Raw genomic sequence first — 20,336 nt, 5'->3', positions numbered from 1 at the left:
GAGATATTTATGCACCCAAAATTCATGAACTTAGGAAGAACAATTACATACAAAGATATTCTAGATAAGAACGGAGAGCTGAAAACAAGGAAAACACTATTAGAAGATGGTATAGAACTGGAATGGTGGGCTTACTTGCAAATACAGACACGATACAGAAAAGATAAAAAAGAACCTGGGATAAAATTAGAGAACACAGAATTAGATAAAATCCTATTAGGAACAGAAGACAAAATGATAAAAAAGATATATCAATATTTATTAGAACAAGACATGATAGAAGAACAGGTTAAAGATACAATGCTAATCTGGAGCAAAACTTTTGGCTATACCATTGATCTAGACAATTGGCAATCACTATGGGACAGGAACAGGAGGCTAACACTAGCCACCACCTATAAAGAAAATTTATACAAGATGTTTTATAGGTGGCACCTTCCCCCCCGTAAGGCTAGCAAAAATGGATAAAAACACCTCACTGACATGCTGGAAATGTAGAAAGTTACCAGGGACCTATTGTCACATGTGGTGGGAATGTCTAAAAGCTCAAAACTTTTGGCACCTGATAAAAAATTGGCTTGAAGAGATAACATCGCAAAAATTGAACTAAGACCCGAAACCTTCCTACTAGGGATTATTAACAATAAATTCAACAAAGGATCTTTATACTTAATACTGCATATTTTGACTGCAGCAAGATTGGCTTACGCTCAAAAATGGAAAAGGAAAGAAACCCCTACTGAAGAAGAATTAATAAGCAAAATCCTATCCTGTGCTGAAATGGATAAGTTAACATTAGAGATCAAAAACAAAACCGAAACGGACTATTACAAAATTTGGAACAATGTGTACAAATGGCTAGAGTTAAGGAGGAACGCTGGGATGAATACTGACTGATTAGTTGATAGTTTAGAAACCTTTTACAGGATAGAACTGAAAGATACTTAATTACATTGTAGACAATGAATGTTCACTAGAAAACTCACAAATGTTATATGCACACTTTGTTACAATGTAAATTTCTTCTTTTTCTTTCTTCTTTTCGTTTTTTTCTTTATATAAGGTAATACTAATAGCAATGTTGAAGCCAGGGAAGCTGTAACATGTCCACTTTTGTTTTTAATTGTATATTCAATAAAATTTGTAAAAAAATAAAACAAAGATCACATGAGTTACTAATACCACTCTATAAAGTCTTAGTAAGACCACACATTTGGTCACTACACTATAAAAAAGATGTTAAGAATCTAGAAAGAGTGCAGAGAAGAGCAACACAGATGATTAGGGGCCTGGAGGCTAAAACACATGAAGAATGGTTGCAAGAACTGAACATGGCTAGTCTAGTGAAAAGGAGGACCAGGGTGACATGATAGCAATGTTCCAATATCTGAGGGGCTGTCACAGAGAGGAGAGGAACAATGTATTTTCCAAAGTACCTAAAGGCCAGACAAGGAGCAATGGATGGAATGGAAACTGATCAAGAAGAGATTCAACCTAGAAATAAGGAGAAATTTTCTGACAGTGAGAGCAATCAAACAATGGAACAGCTTGCCTTCAGAAGTTGTGGGTGCTTCATCACTGGAAGTTTTCAAGAAGAGACTGGACAGCCACTTGTCAGAAATGGTATAGCGTCTCTTGCTTGAGCAGGGGGTTGAACTAGATGTCCTACAAGGTCTCTTCCAATCTATTATTCTTTATTCTGAATCAGCTTTTCGCTTTCAAATTCAAAATTCTATCCAACCCTAATGAATATAATACAGTGAAGCCTTAATTTAACAGATTGCCCATTTGGCAGACTTCTGATGCAACAGACCACATGTCTATCCAGATGTTATGTTGAAATAATGGGCCAGCCTTTTGCATTAAAGCCCATAGTTTGAATGAGGCATTATAATTATATTGTTTTATATTAAAACTATGTTATATTATATAGTGAAAGAAATCACCCAACTCACTTCACAGAGTTGTGTGGGGAAAATAGGAGGGAGTATTATGTACGTTAGCTGCCTTGAGTTATTTATAAAAATAATAGGTGGAATAAAAATAAATATATGCACAAATAAATTGCAAATTAATGAATATTGAGAAGTTTAATGGGCTTTGGTCTTCTCCAAATTATCCATTAAAGTGGGATTTTTCTGTAATAAACTTTGCAATGAAAACATTAAGAACAGAAGGAAATGTTTCTATTTATAAAAGAACCGAAGTTCAACCACTAAGCTAGGGATGGTATGATATCCACCTAACTCACAGTTTTGACTCCTTATGTGAACTAAAACAATGATATTGACCCAGATTTGCAGTTCCTCAAATCTTAAGATGTACTTCATAGAGTAAAGATATGTATATTGATTTGTATATTGGTGGAAAGTATACAGAAAGATGCATACAAGGGAAAATATATACCAACAAATTATGCTTAGAAAAAATATATAAAAATATACATGGGAAAGAAATGTATAGAAATATTTATGCTGTGAGAAATATATGCAAGGTCTTCATGTCAGCTTAAAAAAAATAAAATAACTGGCAAGGAAACAAGATGGAATAAATTTAAGGCCAGAAAAAAGAGAGCACAGCAAAATTGTTTTGGCAGATGCACTGTTTTGTAGACTAAGCTGTCTGCCTAATTTCCATCTCGTATAGCTATGGAGTGTTATATAACTACACGAGGAATGAAATCAGTGGGATGATACTAGTACACAAGATACACCATTTGGTGGAAAAAAGCAGACCATTGCCAGCTTTGTAAAGTGCCTTTCAACATTCCACTGAAAAATTTAATGAGTCAATCCAATCTGACTCAGATCAGTTTTCATGTCACATTTTATATGAAAATGTCAGATGCGGGCAACATTTACCATTCTGCTTTACCACAACATACAAATTACTGACATACAGTTTCCCTGAACTATTTATATTTTATGTTAACAAAAACAAAAATTGGCAACCTGTATTTCTACACCAAGGACATACTGGGAAAAAGCAAAGGTTGTACTAACATCCTTGGGAACCAACTATTTTATCCTAGTCCATATTTTTCACTTTGTCCTTGTTTGCAAAACCTGTTATTTTACATAATTTATTTGGATCTATAATTCATGGGGGGGGGGGCGCGTCACCAAGGACAATGACATGTCTGTAATAGACTTTGTCTGCTAACTTTAAGGCACTGTGACCTTACAGACTAAAAACTAGGAGGAAGAGGAGGAGGAGGAGGAGGAAGAAAGGGAAAGCCAGAGATTCTCAAAAGACTTCGAAACATTGCCTAGTACCATGCTGTGTTTGTTGTGGAATTTGGCAGGTATCCTGCTCTGACCATGATGAGCTCCATATGTTCAGGATTCAGGCACAGACTTGACAGGAATGAGTTTCTCCTGTCCAGATTGGTTTCTTCTGCTCTTTTAACTCAAGACAAATTCAAGAAGATTAGACTAAACCTATTAAAGGCGGCTTCTGAATCTCTCTGAATCAACTCTGGCTGCTGAAGAAGACAATGATTTGTGCACTGCATGTGAATTTCTGGAAAGCATCTGACTGGTTAGTATGTGAGATGCTAGATAAATCCCTTAACATGACCTAACAAAATTCCTTTGTTTTTAAATTGTTATACACTGACTTGGGAACATCTTTTAGAAACAGGATATGAACTGAACCAGGAAATAAACAATCCATCATTTATTTACATAAATGATGAAGTGCCACTTGATCTTACTGCACGGTCTGCTATTCTATGCATACTGATTTCCATCAAACAAAGCTGTGAATCATTGTTTCAAAATTGTTGTCTATGTGAGATGTTATGTCCTTTCTTCTGTTCCTTTTTGCTAATATGCCTCAGAATTAATCACTGCCTGACATCTGCTCAATGTCTGTTATTGTTAAGATAAGAAATTCTATTTTCTCATTGACATCAATGGCTATGCTGGAAATCAATCACTTCAGTCAAAATTGATTTTATTTTTAGTAAATGGAGTAGAAGTCAGCTATTTTTTCAGAGAGGGGGAAATTACTTGGAAAAATGTTACAAACAGTGTCATGCTACACGTAGTGGCATTTATTAACATCATTCCTGGCATATTTTTTTTTGAAAAAAGTAGAGCTAAACTGTGCAAGAGAAATATAGAGATGATGACAAAATAGTATATTTTCCACTGTCAGTGCCATCCCTGTTTGCCAGTTGGTAATAATAATGTACAGCTACTTAGAATTAGGGAAAAAGAAATGTATATATATAAGGATAAATGGCAAAGGTCTAATAGAAGTATTTGAATCAGACAAGTATACATAAATAAACAAATTGAAATTGAAAAATATGTGAGGACGGCCATCACAGTTTCTCCCGTACTCATTAGCTTCATATGTCTCACATATTCTTTAATGCCCTTTTAATGGTAAAGCAATGCTCTCAGCTGAGAATGAGGAACAACTGTTTTGAGGAATGCTTGCCCACAATTTTTCTTCAAAGGAGTACTAAGAAAGGATTTGAAATAAGAAGGAGCTATGTGCCTTCTGAATCTGCTTTGCTTTTCCATGGTGTGCCTGAGTAACAACACGTTCATTTAACTCACAACAATCTGATAGTAAGGTTATGCTGAGAGACTGTGACTGGCTTCAAGTCACCTAGATAACAAGCTATCTCCATAGATTGAGGAAGCAGTTATTTCTCCCACGGAACAGTGGGAGAAGAGAGGCAAAGGCACTTCTTTTGATCTGCTTAAAAACATGTAACTTATGGTTTTGCCTTCTCTGAACTGTTTCAGGTTTTTGTTTTTCGTACCTTTCAGTCATCCTTGGCAAGGAACCACGGATGTTCTTGCAGTTTTCTTGGCAACATTTTCAGAAATGGTTTGTCCTTGCTGTTATCCTATGGTACTTGAGAGATTCACTAGCCCAAGGTCATCCCTGCTGGCTTGGTGCCTAAGATGGGACTAGAACTCACAATCTCCCACTGTCTAGCCTGGTGCTTTTGCCCTCCCACACCAAACTGCCACTTGTTATACTTCTACCCAGTGATTATAAGAATTTTGTCCATTTCTGGCTTTTCTTTCATTTACACCTTATCTTTAAGATAGAGACCATCTTGTTGATCTGTGAGCTTTTCAGCTGGCAGAGTCATATAATAACTAAATAAAACCTCTGCCATTTCAATTGATTAACTGCCTCTTATTAAGTCAGAAAATCTTCCCAGAAGAAAACAAGAGCAAACATCTTCCACAATGCTGCCAAGAAAACTCTATGACTGGATTTATTATGGGTCTTTCTACTTTTTATTAAAGTGTAGTCAATCAGCCCTTCATTTCAAAATCACACTTTTCTTTTAAAATAATGCCATGGTTATCTACTTCCCAATTTCTCAAAAACACTTTTTGAATAGAATCTGCAATCCCCTTCTGTTCTGTTGGCCATACAATATTGCAATACGTTTTGCAGAAATAAAAAATGCTCACCTCTCCCAGTGCAAAAGCGAATTATAATAAATTGCTTCCACCCACTTCTTCTCTCCTACTTTATATGTGTATTTGTCTGCTTCCTCCCTGCAGAGTAGCCCCAATGGAGTAGAGGTGAAAAGCTGTCAATTCTCCTAAGCCTTAAAAGGACGGCTAAACCCAGGTAGTTGGAGATGGATTAAAACAAGAAATTCTACAAAGGGAGAATAGCTGTAAGGTTTACAGAGTTGCAATGTTTGAAACAAAAGGTGACTTTTTCCTAAGCCATAAATAAATAAGCATAGTCTTCAAACTATTTGTATTTAAAATGGCACAATTTCCTTGGGGTGGAAGCGCCCTATCTGTGTTGAGAAGCACTCAGTTCTAATGGCCCAGAGTGTTCAAAACAGAAGCTGGCCATCAGAACTGGGAAAGCATTTCTGAAAAATAGTTTGTTACCCACTTAATTATTAGTGCTTGAAACATCTGTTCAGTAACATGTAAAATGAAAATATTTTTTAAAAAATGTAAAGCAAGTATCTTAGCAAAAATAAGGCAGGGCTTAAATCAATATTTTTCAAGGTTGGCAACATTAAGATATGTGGATTTCAATTCCCAGAATTTCTCAGCTAACATATGGCTGGGGAATTCTGGAAGTTGAAGTCCACACATCTTAAAGTTGCCAAATTTGAAAAACACTGGCTTAAATACAATAGGCATATGAACATTTTGTTTCTTGAAGGAGGCAAGAAACAGAGATCTCTTTTCCCCAAGTCAAGATATTCAACAACAGTCCTACTATGTCGTATCTGAGAGAGATAACCTCACAAAATGCCTCTTTTCCTTTCCTGTCTTATAAAAATTGGGTGGGCAGCTTTAAATAATTTTAGATTGGAATTACAATCTAAAAGAAACTATTGCATAGATCTCCTATTGGCAATGAGTCTCCATATCTATATCACACAGTGCTTTTTTTGTAAAAAAAAAAAGGTGCCAGAACTCACACACGTCATACAACTGCCTTGTCTACCCTACAAGGTTCCATCCAAAAAAGGTGCCGGAACTCCGTTCTGGGTGTTCTATGACAAAAAATGCCCTGATATCACGTCTATTTCTGATATTGTCTGCTTCCTGGAAAAAGCTGAAAACAGAGGTCTTAGGATAATGCCATGATCTATGTTTGGGATTTTATTTCTTTCATATATATGTTTTAAATTTTACTCTATATTCTTATTTTGTGAGCCACCAAGAGTCCTAAGATTGTGGCAGTATATAGGTTTGATTATTAAAAGATGATAAATAAATAAAATAAGATGATAAACATCATTTTATAATAATAGATTTTACAAGTAAAACTGTGAAATCAATTCTTATAATATATCTATTAATGTAGAAGTCTTAAATTGAATCAAACCATAATAACTAAGGTAGTCCTTAGTTAACATTCATTCATTTAGTGACCGTTCAAAGTTACAACAGCATTGAAAAAGTGACTTGCTGTCCTCCAACTTACAACCGTTACCCAAGGTTGCATGATCCAAATTCGAGGGCTTGGCAACTGGCATTTATTTATGATGGTTGCAGCATCCCAGAGTCATGTGATCTCATTGGTGACTTTTCCAGCTGGTTTCTGACAAGCAAAGTCAACGGGGGAAGCCATATTTGCTTAAAGACCATGTAATTCAATTAATAACTGCAGCGATTCATTTAACATCTATGGCAAAAAAGATTATAAAGTTGACTCACTTAGCAATTCCCTTGCTTAGCAAAGGACATTCTGGACCCAATCACAGTCATATGCTGAAGACTACCTGTACTTTAAATGAATCAAAGACTTGTTTAATGTAAAAAAACTTATCATTTTTACTTAGTTTGGATTTGATCATACAGTCTTATCAACTTACTACTGGAAAGCCATTAATAGAAATAAGATGGTCAAGAGTCTCACTCACACAAACAGGATTTTTTCTTCTTCTCAGCCAAGATGAAATGAATATTTTAGCCTGCATCTCTCAGAGAAATCATATCAATGACAACAGATAGGCCGTGTCATTGTGGTGGAGCTGAGTGAGTGAGTGAGTGACTTCAGTAGTGTGTGGGATCTGGAATCTATCTCAATAGGAATAGCTTCTTCAGCAGAGTGACAACTATAATTAGCATAGAAACGTCTGACGAAATAAAGACAGAGTGAAATCCAGAAATGAAAAATAGATTATCTGCTGTCAGAGAAAACAACAGACAAGAACCAAAATTATTCTAGGTGACAAGGCGTATATGGCAGGGAGGAAGCTGAAGAATAAAAATGTGATGGGGAAACAATGAGAGGAATGAAAGGAGAGAAGAATCAGATTAGAGATAGTAATCATATCAAAGTTGGATAAAAAGCATCTACAAAGTTTACTGGAGGGAGGAAAACTTATTAGATAATGATATAAGATGCTCATCCAGGAAAACCCCCCCCCCCAATATTTGGTGGATGCAGAAAATAAGAGAGTTGGGCATTTAGGTCTCTGGGGAAGATGAGGAGACTCTCCAAGGTCAACAAAGTGTTATGGGGCTCATCCACAGCCTTTTGTTTCATGAGGTTAGGAAGCCAGCACACAATTGAACAACAGTCCTACTATATTGAGTACTGGAGGTTGAAAATCCCACACACCCTTCTTTTTCCTTTTTGGCAGTAAAAACATTGTAGCAGTAAATTAAGTGAGTAACAGTTTGCTGCTTCCTTATCATGACAAATAAAAATAGTTAACTCTGGAGACTAATTCAATCAAAATGTGTTAATGAAAATATTTTCTCTTCCTTTAGGACTGCCAGAACCGGGTGCAGGAATGATTAATTATTGTTTGTGGAGCTGCAGTTTTGAGATACTGCTAAGTTCTTGGTTTTCTTTCCCACTAAATAGCCGCATCTCAGAGGAATTAAAAATGCTGAAGTTCCTTCATATACACAGTGATGTAATCTTCATAAGATTATCAATATAAAGAAGGGGTGTCAACTCACAATGTTATATGATGTGTCACGACGTATCACGACTTTTTTCCCCATTGTTGACAATGTCAGTTTGACATCCCTGATATAAAGTATCTATTGATAAAATGTGAATTTTCTAAACCTTTCCAAAATGGATTTTACCTTAGCAAAAAGCCCACACCTTCAATGAAACACTTCCCATATTTATGAAAATGCAACCTAACGTAGGTTAATCAAATTTATCATTTTAGGATTTTCTTTGGTAGAAACATGCTTCATACAATGACATGCAAACAGGTAACTTTTGTTTTCATTTTATTTAAACTGTATTAGATACTTCCAAGATACTTCACAGAAAAGACAATGCCTTCTTTTAGAATGTACTCAAGTTAAGTCAAATAACATCTTCCTATACTTTCTTCATATTCTGGAATTTTTTTATCTCATGGCTTTCCAAAACTGACATTTTGATTTGGATCTTCCTTAAGCTTTTTATCCCCAAGGAGCCTACACATAGAAAATATTAGGAGCTCTGGCTGCTATATCATGTCAGATCTTCCAAATTTGCTTGTGCCCACCTCTCCTCCTCCTTTTTCTCCTCCTCCCTATTGTTAGTACCCTTTCAGTACTCCTTACTTTTTTGATCTCCATGGTTGTTCTTCTCATTGGAAAAAAGGAAGGGCGAATTGTGATGACATAATTCAGTGTAACCAGACAGTTGCCTAACAATATATTCAGTATTAGGGAAAGATGGATATGCCTGTATTAGTCTACATTAGTGTATTGTAGGAATGCACAGCCACAAAATCCCAGCTGCATGATTTATTGTAAATATAATGATATTTTTAGTTTTTAGGGTACCACAAACCTTAAAACTTTAAATCTTTTTCAATTGCTGCTGCAATTGAACATGATTCATCTACGGGACATAAGAACAAGGCAACTATTCCAGGCTTTCATAACAATGTCCTATGGATAAAGCAGCAAAGTCTTAATGCTAGATTTCAGCTGCCTAAAAGATATCATGGTCAACAAAAGCTGAACATTAAGGCTTAATCAGTGCAGTTCTGTAACCTGAATGAGCACAGTTATATTAATCTTTGAAAGGTTGTGGACCATAGAGCTATAGCAGAAATTTCAGTCAGTTTTGTGCTAACTTCTGGTTCTAAGATCAAAACTAATGATGTTTAAGGATCTTAATCTCTCTTTCCATTCAGTCCCTTATAATTCTGGTCACGTCCCTCCACAGTTCATTTCAAGCACTGAATTCATATTTTTGTGGTTTTATTTGAAACTGGAGAAACTGGAACTTTTTTTTGTAAGACTGAGGTTTGTGAAATCTGTTTTTCAATTGGTTTACTCTTATTTTACTTGGCTTATCCTAGATGCTGAGCAAAGTGTGTTCTTGCTTAGCATGTTCTGTGACCTAAGAGCAACCCAATTTCAATCCTTTGAATCAGTTTTACTTCCAGTCATGTACTCTGTGGTTCTCCAGCTGATGGTTTGGTCAATTGTAGCCACTAACTGCAAGGACCCCCACTTTGTTTTACAACAATGAGTCCTGTTCTGGAGCCTAACTGACAGGGCAGAAAATCATTCACTAAATGGCAGCAAATGCATGAAAAAATATTTTTGAAACTATCTCATTATATTAGAGAAGCATTCATTTTCAAATAAAAAGTAATCATACCACATCACTTAAATGTTGTCTTTGTAAGTTTATCATTCCTTCAGGCTACAACTCCTTCCTTGTTGCCTGCCTGAAGGAAATTTATCAGAATGACAAAGTTCAGAGGCCTTTCTGGGAATAATGTTGAGCACAGGCATCATTGCGAGCAATAAAAAAGGTCAAGATGGCAGCCACAACCACATGATTGGAATCTTGTCTCTCTTTACATGTGTTATGAGAAAAGAATGTTAAAAAGGGTCGGGACTTCAATTATGTAAGTTGGACTGCCAATGTGCCTTTTTTTTAACCTCCTGCCCTGGAAACCTCTGAATTGAGCTCTGTGGTAGCTCCAAAATTCATACTTTAAAGAATAGGGTTTTAAAGCAAATACATTAGAAACTATAATGAAACTAATTAGAAAAGGGGGGACATTTCTACCTTGGTAAAAGTCAAACAGTCTTTGTCTTGATCTTTGTCCTTTATTTCAAAGTCATAAAGTGCTTTGCCTTGTGGAGGAGCTGGTGGAAGAGGCTTGATACACTGGATGTAGCTTGCTGGGAAAAAGCCATGATTTCCATTCAGTTCCCCATGATACCAATTCTCATCTACTTTTCGGCGCAATATAATAAGGTCCCCTTTGTTAAATTTGAGGTCACCAGGTTCTTTCCCTTCGTAGGCATAAAGAGCTTTTCCATAGGGAAGCTGAGTGGGGTTCTGCAACAAAAAAAGGAAAAATACTATGTACTATTATGCAATTAATTATAATATACATTATTGTTAGCGTTTGTTGCATTTTGCCGTTTTAAGTAAAGTTCAAAAGGCAGTTTCTAAAAATAATGTGTTTAAAAATGTTTATCACAAAATTAACAAAGGCTTTTGAAATAACTAGAGACAAAACAAGAATAAGCTTAAAGAAAATAGCATTTTTGCCTACCTAATATTAGGCAGCAGTGGTGCAAAATGTGATTCTTGGAAGACTCTTTCAAACCCAACCTTTTTTATTCTCCCTCCTTCCCAAATTATTTTGTGTCAACCATTTCTCATCTTAGAATTCACTACAAAATAGTTTAGTATGATGCAACTGCAAATCAAACTCTTATTTCCTGCACTTGGGACAAAAAATGTCTCACACTATTTGCTTTTCAGGACACTTATGTAAGAATGTTTTGTATGCCCAACAGCTGTTTTGCAAATTGAGACTGTTAATAAGGTAATTATCACTCTCTCTATCCACTATATTTTATTTTTCTCTTACTACAGAGTTTTCAAATCTTCTTCTCTTTCAGTGAGTGAAATTATACTCATTTGAAGAATAGCAATTGGAATGTATTTATATTTATCTATAAAATGCAGGTATGTTTGTGTTTAAAGGGGTCCACACAATGATATACAAAAAGGTTCATGTATTTAAAATTTTAAAATAGTACAATGAATAGAAAACAACTTTTGTACTGCATATAAATCCAATTCTATTTTTATGAAGTATCAATCATGATTGAATATCTTTAAGTCTCTATATTTCAGCATCGGAATACACAAAATGAGTACTATTTATTGCACAATCAATCAAGTACTATTTTCTGTGGATACAGAAAATTTTCCCTCTTTTCCAAGCTAGTCCCTGCTAGTTTTCTTCTCTTCCATTGCAAATTAATTAGCCAGTGAATCCCTAAATTAGACAGAATTCCTCTCCACTTTTCCTCTAGTTACTCTAATTAAAGAGACTCTTAGAGAATGTGGCTTCACATTAAAGCAATTTCTCTACAAACACTCCCCCCAAGTAATTGATTAGTCTTACTGATTTCCTCTCAGCTTTCTCCTATCAAAAAATGAAAGGAAGAATGTCCATCTATTATGAAAACAGGTTTGTAATATAAATGAAGAAGCCACGGAAGTCTCAGCATTTCTTGTATGTCCACACTGCAAAATATGTCTTTATTTGAATCACTCAGTTCTGATAAGACAAAGTGGACAATTACGTGTACTTGGGAAAAAGTGAAGTCCTAATGATATGCTAGGGATTCAGTCATTGAGCATTTACATTTCAGACAAATCAAATGGCAGCACTTAAGAAACTACAAGCAAACAAACAACAATCACAAGGCAATTAAATGGTAACTAGGATCTTGAAACCAATGAATTGATTGCTTAGTAGAAATCAGTGTATGACATTCAGTGTCATTCTTTCCCTGTCCAAAAGCTTTCAGCCACCAAAGTGCTCTCAGATGTCTACTCTCTATTATGCACCATTCCTCTTATCTTCTGGTTCAGTGTGAAGGCTTCCCTCAGCATTATTCTATTTTCTCAAAGATTTCTTTTTAAATCATACCTCATGTTTCTGTTTCAACCTATTTTAAGCCTAGTTGGCTCAACTTTTTCTCTTCCCAGCTTAGCATGTTACCATTTCTCTCTTTTTAACATGCTGTGATGCTTCTCATTAACCTCCTCCTGTCTCAGTTCCTGATCTCCTTTGAGCTTTTCCTTCTTCTCTTTTACCTACCCTTCCTGGCTTCTTTACATGCTTCATTTCTGAACATCATGTCCATTAGCTTCTTCTGCATCTTGGAACCTTTTGTTCTGATTTTCACTCTACCCCACAGATGAGCAACAAGCTGAAGCTCAACCCAGGCAGCAGAAATGTGCTAAATTGCTGGAGGACCAAATATTGCAATATCTTTGGAGCCATCATCTACCACATTGCTGCAGCCTTAGCAATTTTTTATTTATTTGATCTAAAGAATGTAATATAATGCAAACAATTTAATTCTGGGCAGCTACAACAGAAACAAAGCAACAATAGCCAATAATAGTCAGAAACAGGCAAACTGGTTGTCGTTCATATCCATTTATGATGAGTTTACTCATTTTAACCCCAATGCTCAGGGGAATAGCTAAGTTTAAAATTCTATTTAAAGGTCGGCAGAACATTGGAATTATTTCAAAGGGCAGTTGTCCCTACAGAAATGGCATGGCTTCTGGGTTTTGTCAGATGATACTGCCTCAAGACATGAATGTCCATACTATTAACATACGTAGGTTCACCAGATATTGCACAATAACTTAGTCCTATGCCCTGATTTTACCTAGTGATTCTTAGGACCCATTTCCTTCGGGCAGGTCTTCCTGCTGCTGTGGGTAGTTGCCCTAGGGTCTCTGAGGAATGAGGACCGTTTTTGAGGTAGTATTGGCATGTGGAAGGAATAGACCATAATCTGCCACAATGTGTATACACACACAGAGACAGACAGACACACACAGAGTTTTTGTTTTTTATAGTATTTTTCTACCACTGACTATGCACCCTACCACTGACTCAGTGTAAGACTCATAGAAGCTGACATTTGTTATTACATAACCTACATTTCTTTTCTTGTCCAAAACAATGCTTTGATTGGTTCAGCTCGTCACCTGGCTTAGAAGTGATCTGTAGCATTACAGGAAGTCCTTGACTTAAAACCATAATGGGGACCGTAATTTATATTGCTAAGTAATGCAGTCATTACTTAGATGTTACAGGAGCACATCATTTGGCAACCACAGTTCTGGCAATCTCCATTACCATCTTTAAGTCATTTTTTTCTTGTCATTAGCCAAAGACCAGCCCACAAGCTGTTCCAAGATTGTCCTTCCCAGTCCTCAATAAAGTAAGGGACTTCCTTCAACTCCACCCACCTGCCTACTTCTCCACTCCCATCTCTGCTTTTTGAGCCTCCCTGAACCCTGCCTTTTGGAGTGCAAAGCAACCCCAGAACCACATGGCCTGGTGCTGCTTGCCACACTGTCGGAAGCCATAGCCGCACCATCCCAAAACCAGTTGCCCCCTGCCCCCACTCCAAGACCCCCTGCTGCCCTGCGCTCCACTTCTGCTACTTTCAATGTCTTTTTGATTCTACTGCTGATGAGGCATGCCTGGCCCAGAGGTGGGCTAGGTTGGGACTGGACTTGTACTGCTAAAGAGGAAAATAAAAGCTGAAAGCTGTCTTGTGCCAAATCTCCCCTTTGTGAAGGACTCTTGGGTAAGGGTGGAGCTAGCCTTGCACTGAGAAAAAGGTAGGAAAAAAGTGGCTTCCAGCTTTTTTCTTCCTTTTTTGCAAAGAAAAACTAGCCCTGCCTCACCCAGAAGTTCTTTGCAAAGGGGAATTTCTTTACAAAAAGCTTCTGGGTGAGGCTGGCACTGGTTGTGCAAAAGGGGGGAAAAGGGCAGCTTTTGACTTTTTCCTCTTTTTTGCAGCACAAAGCCAGTACCAATTCTACCAAGGAGCACTTTGCAAAGGGGTGTTGTTTTTATTATTTTTTATTTATTAAATTTCTATACCGCCCTTCTCCCAAAGGACTCAGGGCGGTGTACAGGGCAATAAAACACAACATACAAAAATTAAAAATAAATTAAATTAATTTAGCCCCAACAATAAATGGTTAAAAATAAACTCAAACCCTTAGTCCAGGCCGGCCTGTTCAAACAACCAAGTCTTCAGGTCACGGCGGAAAGAGCGAAGGTCGGGAGCCATCCGGAGCACTGTGGATTAAGGGCTGCCTTTGGTTCTCCCTTCCTTGCATGAAATCAACTCCATGTGGCTCAGCAGCCAGGCAGGACATACCCTGTCAGCAGTGGAAGTAACTAAACAGTGAAGGTCAGCTAGGGCAGCGGAGCATAGGGTGCAGAGGGCCAAAAGGGCATAGATATGGGGGAGATACTGTAGGCAGGTAGGGAGAGTTGCGGGACACCTGCAGTTATAAGTGTAGGCGGGCTGCCAAGTGGGCTAATTTTGATCATCTGACCATGAGGAAACTGCATTGATGGTACCTTGGGCCTTGGTGGTAAATCCTTTCCTTCACTGCTGTTAGAACGGTCACTTAGGGCTACCTGTATGGTTATATTTTTATTGAACTGTTGTCATTATAAACAAAATTGACAAACTGCAGCTAAAAACAGCTAAAAATGCACTGAATATATAATTAGCCCATTTCTCGAATTTATTTCTGTCAGGCCTAGTCCTGCTTCAGGTTAGCTTTTGAAATTATTATTAGCCAAGACAATCAGACAAAATGTACAAGGGGGATGAAAGAATAAGTTATCCACAGTTTGTCCACTCAGCAAAGAAACAATAAATGTCAGTACAAGGCATTAATAACAATTAAAACTGGTAATGCTTATTTTGTAGCTCATTACTTGAAGCACACTGGAGCCATTCCTCATTTTGTGAAGGAACTCAAAGGAGCACCCCCACATTCTTATAGATCCTTCACACAGGCTGTCTGGAGAAGGCATATGGTTTGTTATGCATTAAAGCTTCTTGGAAAACTTATCAGGTGTATCCAGAAGAGATAGGGGGTTTCTTATTTAAATATATATTGAAATAATTTAAATCAGCAGAAACTGAAGGGGACAACCACAGTATAGAAACTGGTTGGACCATTCACAACCTGATATGTAATACAAATAGACCTTGACTTACAACAGTTCATTTAGTGATTGTTCAAAGTTACAACAGTATTGAAAAAAGTGACATTACCATTATTTCAAACTTATGATTGGTGTAGCATCCCCATGGTCGTGTGAATCAAAATTCAGATGCTTGGGAACCGATTCATATTTATGACGGAGGCAGTGTCCTGGGACCACACGATCACCTTTTGTGACCAAAAGTCACTTAAATGTTTCACGTAACAACAAAAATGTTGGGCTCAATTGTGTTCGTAAATACTTCAATTTTGTTTAGCTATAGGTAAAAGGTACAATTGTGTCAATTGTTGCATTACCATTATGAAAAGCTGGAAGAACTCTGAGTGATTCAAAAGATTTCTCATTTGCATGTTAATAAGAATCAGAAAAATAAATTGCATCACCTTATTAATTAGATATGTTCAGTAATTTTGCAGTTATTAGGATGGAAAGGGCACTAATTTCCTACTGTTTTTCTTCTTCTCATATAAACTTCTCAGAACTATTGATGTGTATCAGCAATTTTTCAATATTCTTCCTTCAATAAAAGAAATAGTCTATTTCCATTTGTCTAGACTCGGGGTCCCCAAACCTGGGGTGGTAGCTCAGTACTGAGCTGTGGCCCGTTCAGAAGCAGGTCGCATAAGTGACCGGTGAGTGCGTGTGCAGCTCCATTTGTGGGGATGGCAGGCATGCCTGCCGCTTGCACAAATGGAGCTTCATGTCCGTGCACAAATGCTTGCCACTTGTGCAAATGGAGCTGTGCGAGTGCTTGTGCATGCCACTGATATGGAGCCATTTCCTCTCCCCCACTCCGGTCTGCAAAGCTGGAAAGGTTGGGGACCTCTGGTCTTGAGAGGAAATCCAAGGATGCTTTGCAGGAAAAAAAATCCTTAAAGGATTTCTAACTTTGCACTGTTTGAAGGAGCTTTCCACTTCCTTATCCCAAGTAAGCTTCAAGAATGCCAATAAGGAAAGATTTGCACATACAGTATGTGCCTAAGAATTTATGCCACTCTATCAATCTTCAGAAAGAATTGGCAAAGCCACCCACCTAAATACAAGGCATATTTTATTTTGCATGCCCATATTTTGAGAAAGGTTTACTGTCAGACATGGGCATTTCAATTTCACTGCAAAAGCAAACATTTTAAAAAATTACAACCATGTGAGTGCAGACAATAGTATTTTACCCAAGGGACATATCATCATAAAATTTTAAGTTCATTTTATAGGTAAATAATTATTTGATTAAAAAACTTGTGAGCTAAAGAAAGATGAATTTTTTAACTGAGGATTCAGCTGATATATTCAAATCTTGTAGTAGTTATGTACTGTTTAAATCTTTTGTAAATGGAATTCAGAAATAAAGGCACATGGTCTGTTGAATTCCTTCTTGTTTCAAAGATTTAGAGAAGGAGAAGTGGGACTAATTGATCCTGTCAATGAAGTAAACACAATGAAGTTGCTGCAATGGTTGACATCTGAAATATTCCATGCATGCACAGATGATAGATATTAGATATAGATAAAATGACTGGACTTCTGGTTTGCTGCACAGCCGGCATGTTTCACATCGATGGGGGCCCCTGAAAAGGGTCAAAAGTCACCCCGAAGAGGTGACCAGCAAGGAGGGGCATTTGCTGGATTGCGGGAGAGTTGCAACTTTCCCATTAGACCTGGCCATCCCTCCAAACCGGCAGACGAAAGGACTGGCTATAGAAATATGGCTCATCGCTAGGTTGCAAACAGCCAAAGTCACATTTTCCACCAGGCAACTTAAAGCAGCGAGGAAGAGATCTACCTCTTTTAGACCCTAATTATTTTCTGTACCTGTTTAAGCTGCTAAGCATTTTTCCCCCTGTGGTGAGGGAAGGGGGATTTTAGCCTTCCCTCCAGAAAGAGCAGCGATCGACCACCCAGGGGAGTTTCAAATGTTGAAAAAGTAATTGGATCCCAATTGGAATTTTATTTCCTAAAGCTTGTGGACTGAAAGATTTTTTACTTTTTATTATCAATTTCTGTTGAAAATCTGCGTTTTTCCTTATAAAGAAAAACTGAAAGATTAAAATAACTCTGGGACTCAAAGGGAAACTTTAAAAGGTAGAGGCGACACCGTGTGATCAAAGTTGGTATTTTAATCTGTTATTTTTCAGGGGCCTGGCTGACAGCCCAAGAAAATAGATAAGACATATAACCTTGAAAATTTGAAACAACTGTGAAAGACTCTGGGTTCCTTACCCAGAAAAAAACACTTTTCCTGTCTTTTGGATTTCCTAACTGTAAAGCCTGTAGTCTAAAATACTAATATGGAAGAAGATCAGGAACAAAATCTCTTTATGGATGAAGATCAACAAATTCTCTCTATGTTGAAAACAATAATTGAAACTCTCATCACAGCCAATGAAAAATTAAGAGGCTATGGAAAGGAACAAAAAGGCAGTCCAGATATGAAAGCCCAAACTTCAACCACAACTATACAAACTTCGACCACAATCATCTATACAAAATACATTAGAAAAAAATGAAACATTCAAATACGATGACAGAAGAAATAACTGTACAACAAATATTGACATTTGAAAATCTAGAAAAGATACCGACAACTTGGAAATATGAAAAGGTTTCCTATACAAATCAGAAGGAATTGGAGGATCCAGAAAAAGAACAGTTGGAAAAGAAGATAAACAATTCAGAACAACCACGTCGATACGGAAGAATAAAGAGATGACCCACCAGATCTACAAGTCCTTTCATAAAAATGGTGACCGGATGGTTTCACCAACATCAAATAATATATATGACATTACAAGAAATTGGTTTGATGACCCAAAAACAAGGACATGGAAGATGACTTGGCAAAGGAAAAAAGCTTGAAGAAGAGTGAAGAAGAATGGAGCTTTGATCATCTTATAGAAATCTAAAATAGAATATACTCAAATGTGCATGTTGAATATAAAACTCTGTTATGAATTGAGATAAAGAAAAATTTTTGGTCTTTAAAACTTAGCAGTATAAATACTAATAGCTAAATTTTTATATCGATTTGTTCATAAAGATTATGGAAAGGTGAATAGGATGTAGATAAGCTAAAACATATTGATGAAAGTAATAAACAGGTCTACATGGAACATTAAGGACAAAAATTATTAGTTTAAGCATGAGATAGCAGATACAAAGAGGAAGAGAGAGGAAACATTAAATACTGAAATAAAATGGTTCCAATTAATGAGACAGATCAAAGAACACTGCATGATTGTTTATTCCAAAAAAGGTCTATAATAATGAGAACGGAGCATCGGCACTCATGGATGGATGCCAGAATCTGAATTCTCCTCCCCTTAACACATCATATCATACAGAATCTCCCTCCCTTAATTACACGTCATAAATCACATTCACCAATTAGTTTAACACAAGAAGTTTCACTTCCCTTCTGAAGCGTGCTCTTATCTTCTCAAAACATCTGGGTTGAATTCCTCCCACGCTTTAGTGATTCAAAGCCAAACAGTTAAAGCAAAAGGATGCCTCTTATATTGTCAGTGCAAAAACATGTCAATGTTTGCAGCATTGACAGAAATTTTGATTACTACTTAAAAATTGAAAACTAGTAGAAAGGAAGGACATTATTGTATTATCAATTTGTTGATAGAGAGGGTGAGAAGTTAAATAGATAAGATATGTATTTTGAATATTAGATCTTGTGAGGAATGGTGATAGAGGAATTGGGAGTATATTAAAAATCTTGGGAATGATAAATAACAAACGTTAAATTTCAATGTTAGTGAAAATTAAAACTGGAAAAATTTATTAGGTCATTGATTGTCTAAAAGATTGTATGCTGAAACAACTAGAATATATATAAACTAAAAACTATTGATATATGTAAGAAAAGTTATTTTCTAGGTGATTGATAGAATAAAATTTGTTTTAAATCTACAAATAGACAGTATATATGAAGGGAAAAAGAGAGGAAATGTTTATGGTAGCAATTTGAAATTGTGCTAATGATATTTCTATGTAATTGAATTACTACAACCAAGCCGCCACGTTGCTTTTCAAATATGTGAATGTAATATTAGAAAATCAATACAATTTGTAAAAAAAAATAGATAAAATGACTGACTTCCATTTTCTCAGAGCTTCTCAAATCCTCCTCCAAGACTTTAATTTAAAGAGTTGCTTGCATATTTAATTTCCTTGGACATTTGTGAAGAGAAAGTTCCAATTTAAATGTATGTAGAAATCCCTTCCCCATTAAAAGTTTCTTACCAAATGTTCAAAATCATTTATTTGATGTATAAAGAAGCAGTCCGAGTTGGTTGTCAATGGTGTGCTAACACTAAACATAAACAATCTCTTAAATAGAAGAGCTGTGGCACCAAGGACTCAGCTTTCCCGTGCAATCTTGTCATAATTAAATTGGACCTTAAAAGTTCCACTTCTCAAGGCAAACTTACAACTATTTAATGAGAGGAAATTGAAATATTGTCATAACTTACACTGGAATAGCTCCACTAAATATAATGTGGGAAGCCAAAGTGATGAGTAGGAGTCTTCTCAAGGGCTATCAGATCACTTTGGTCCTGCAATACTTAGAATATAAAATATCAATTATGGATACTTATTAGAATGTGTAATAACTGTGTTATATACTGGGTTCTGTGCTTGATTGAAGAGACGAGGTGAGTTCAGCAAGAATCATTCTTTATTTGCTTACAGGAACTGAACTGGGAAAACAGGGCTGCGAATGCAGCTATTTATACCCTGGCCTCTAAGTGGTGGCCAATAGGTTTAAAGTAACCTATTGCCACCCTAGAAG

At 36.6% G+C, this 20,336-nt stretch overlaps 1 protein-coding gene across 1 annotated transcript in view; it reads right to left on the bottom strand.

Annotated features, from left to right (window-relative positions):
- The window catches only part of SH3RF3 (SH3 domain containing ring finger 3), a gene marked incomplete at its 5' end in the record, with an annotated part of 97,355 nt that overhangs the window by 68,042 nt on the left and 8,977 nt on the right, over nucleotides 1-20,336 (bottom strand). Inside the window, 2 exons of the mRNA XM_083362567.1 lie at nucleotides 10,510-10,785; nucleotides 14,876-14,935. Of these exons, the coding sequence (XP_083218693.1) occupies nucleotides 10,510-10,785; nucleotides 14,876-14,935 (336 nt within the window). The remainder of the gene's footprint in view (nucleotides 1-10,509; nucleotides 10,786-14,875; nucleotides 14,936-20,336) is intronic.

This window comes from Vipera ursinii (assembly GCF_947247035.1).
Source record: "Vipera ursinii genome assembly, chromosome: 4".
Classification (NCBI taxonomy): Eukaryota; Metazoa; Chordata; class Lepidosauria; order Squamata; family Viperidae; genus Vipera; species Vipera ursinii.
This window is presented reverse-complemented; position numbering and strand designations above follow the sequence as displayed.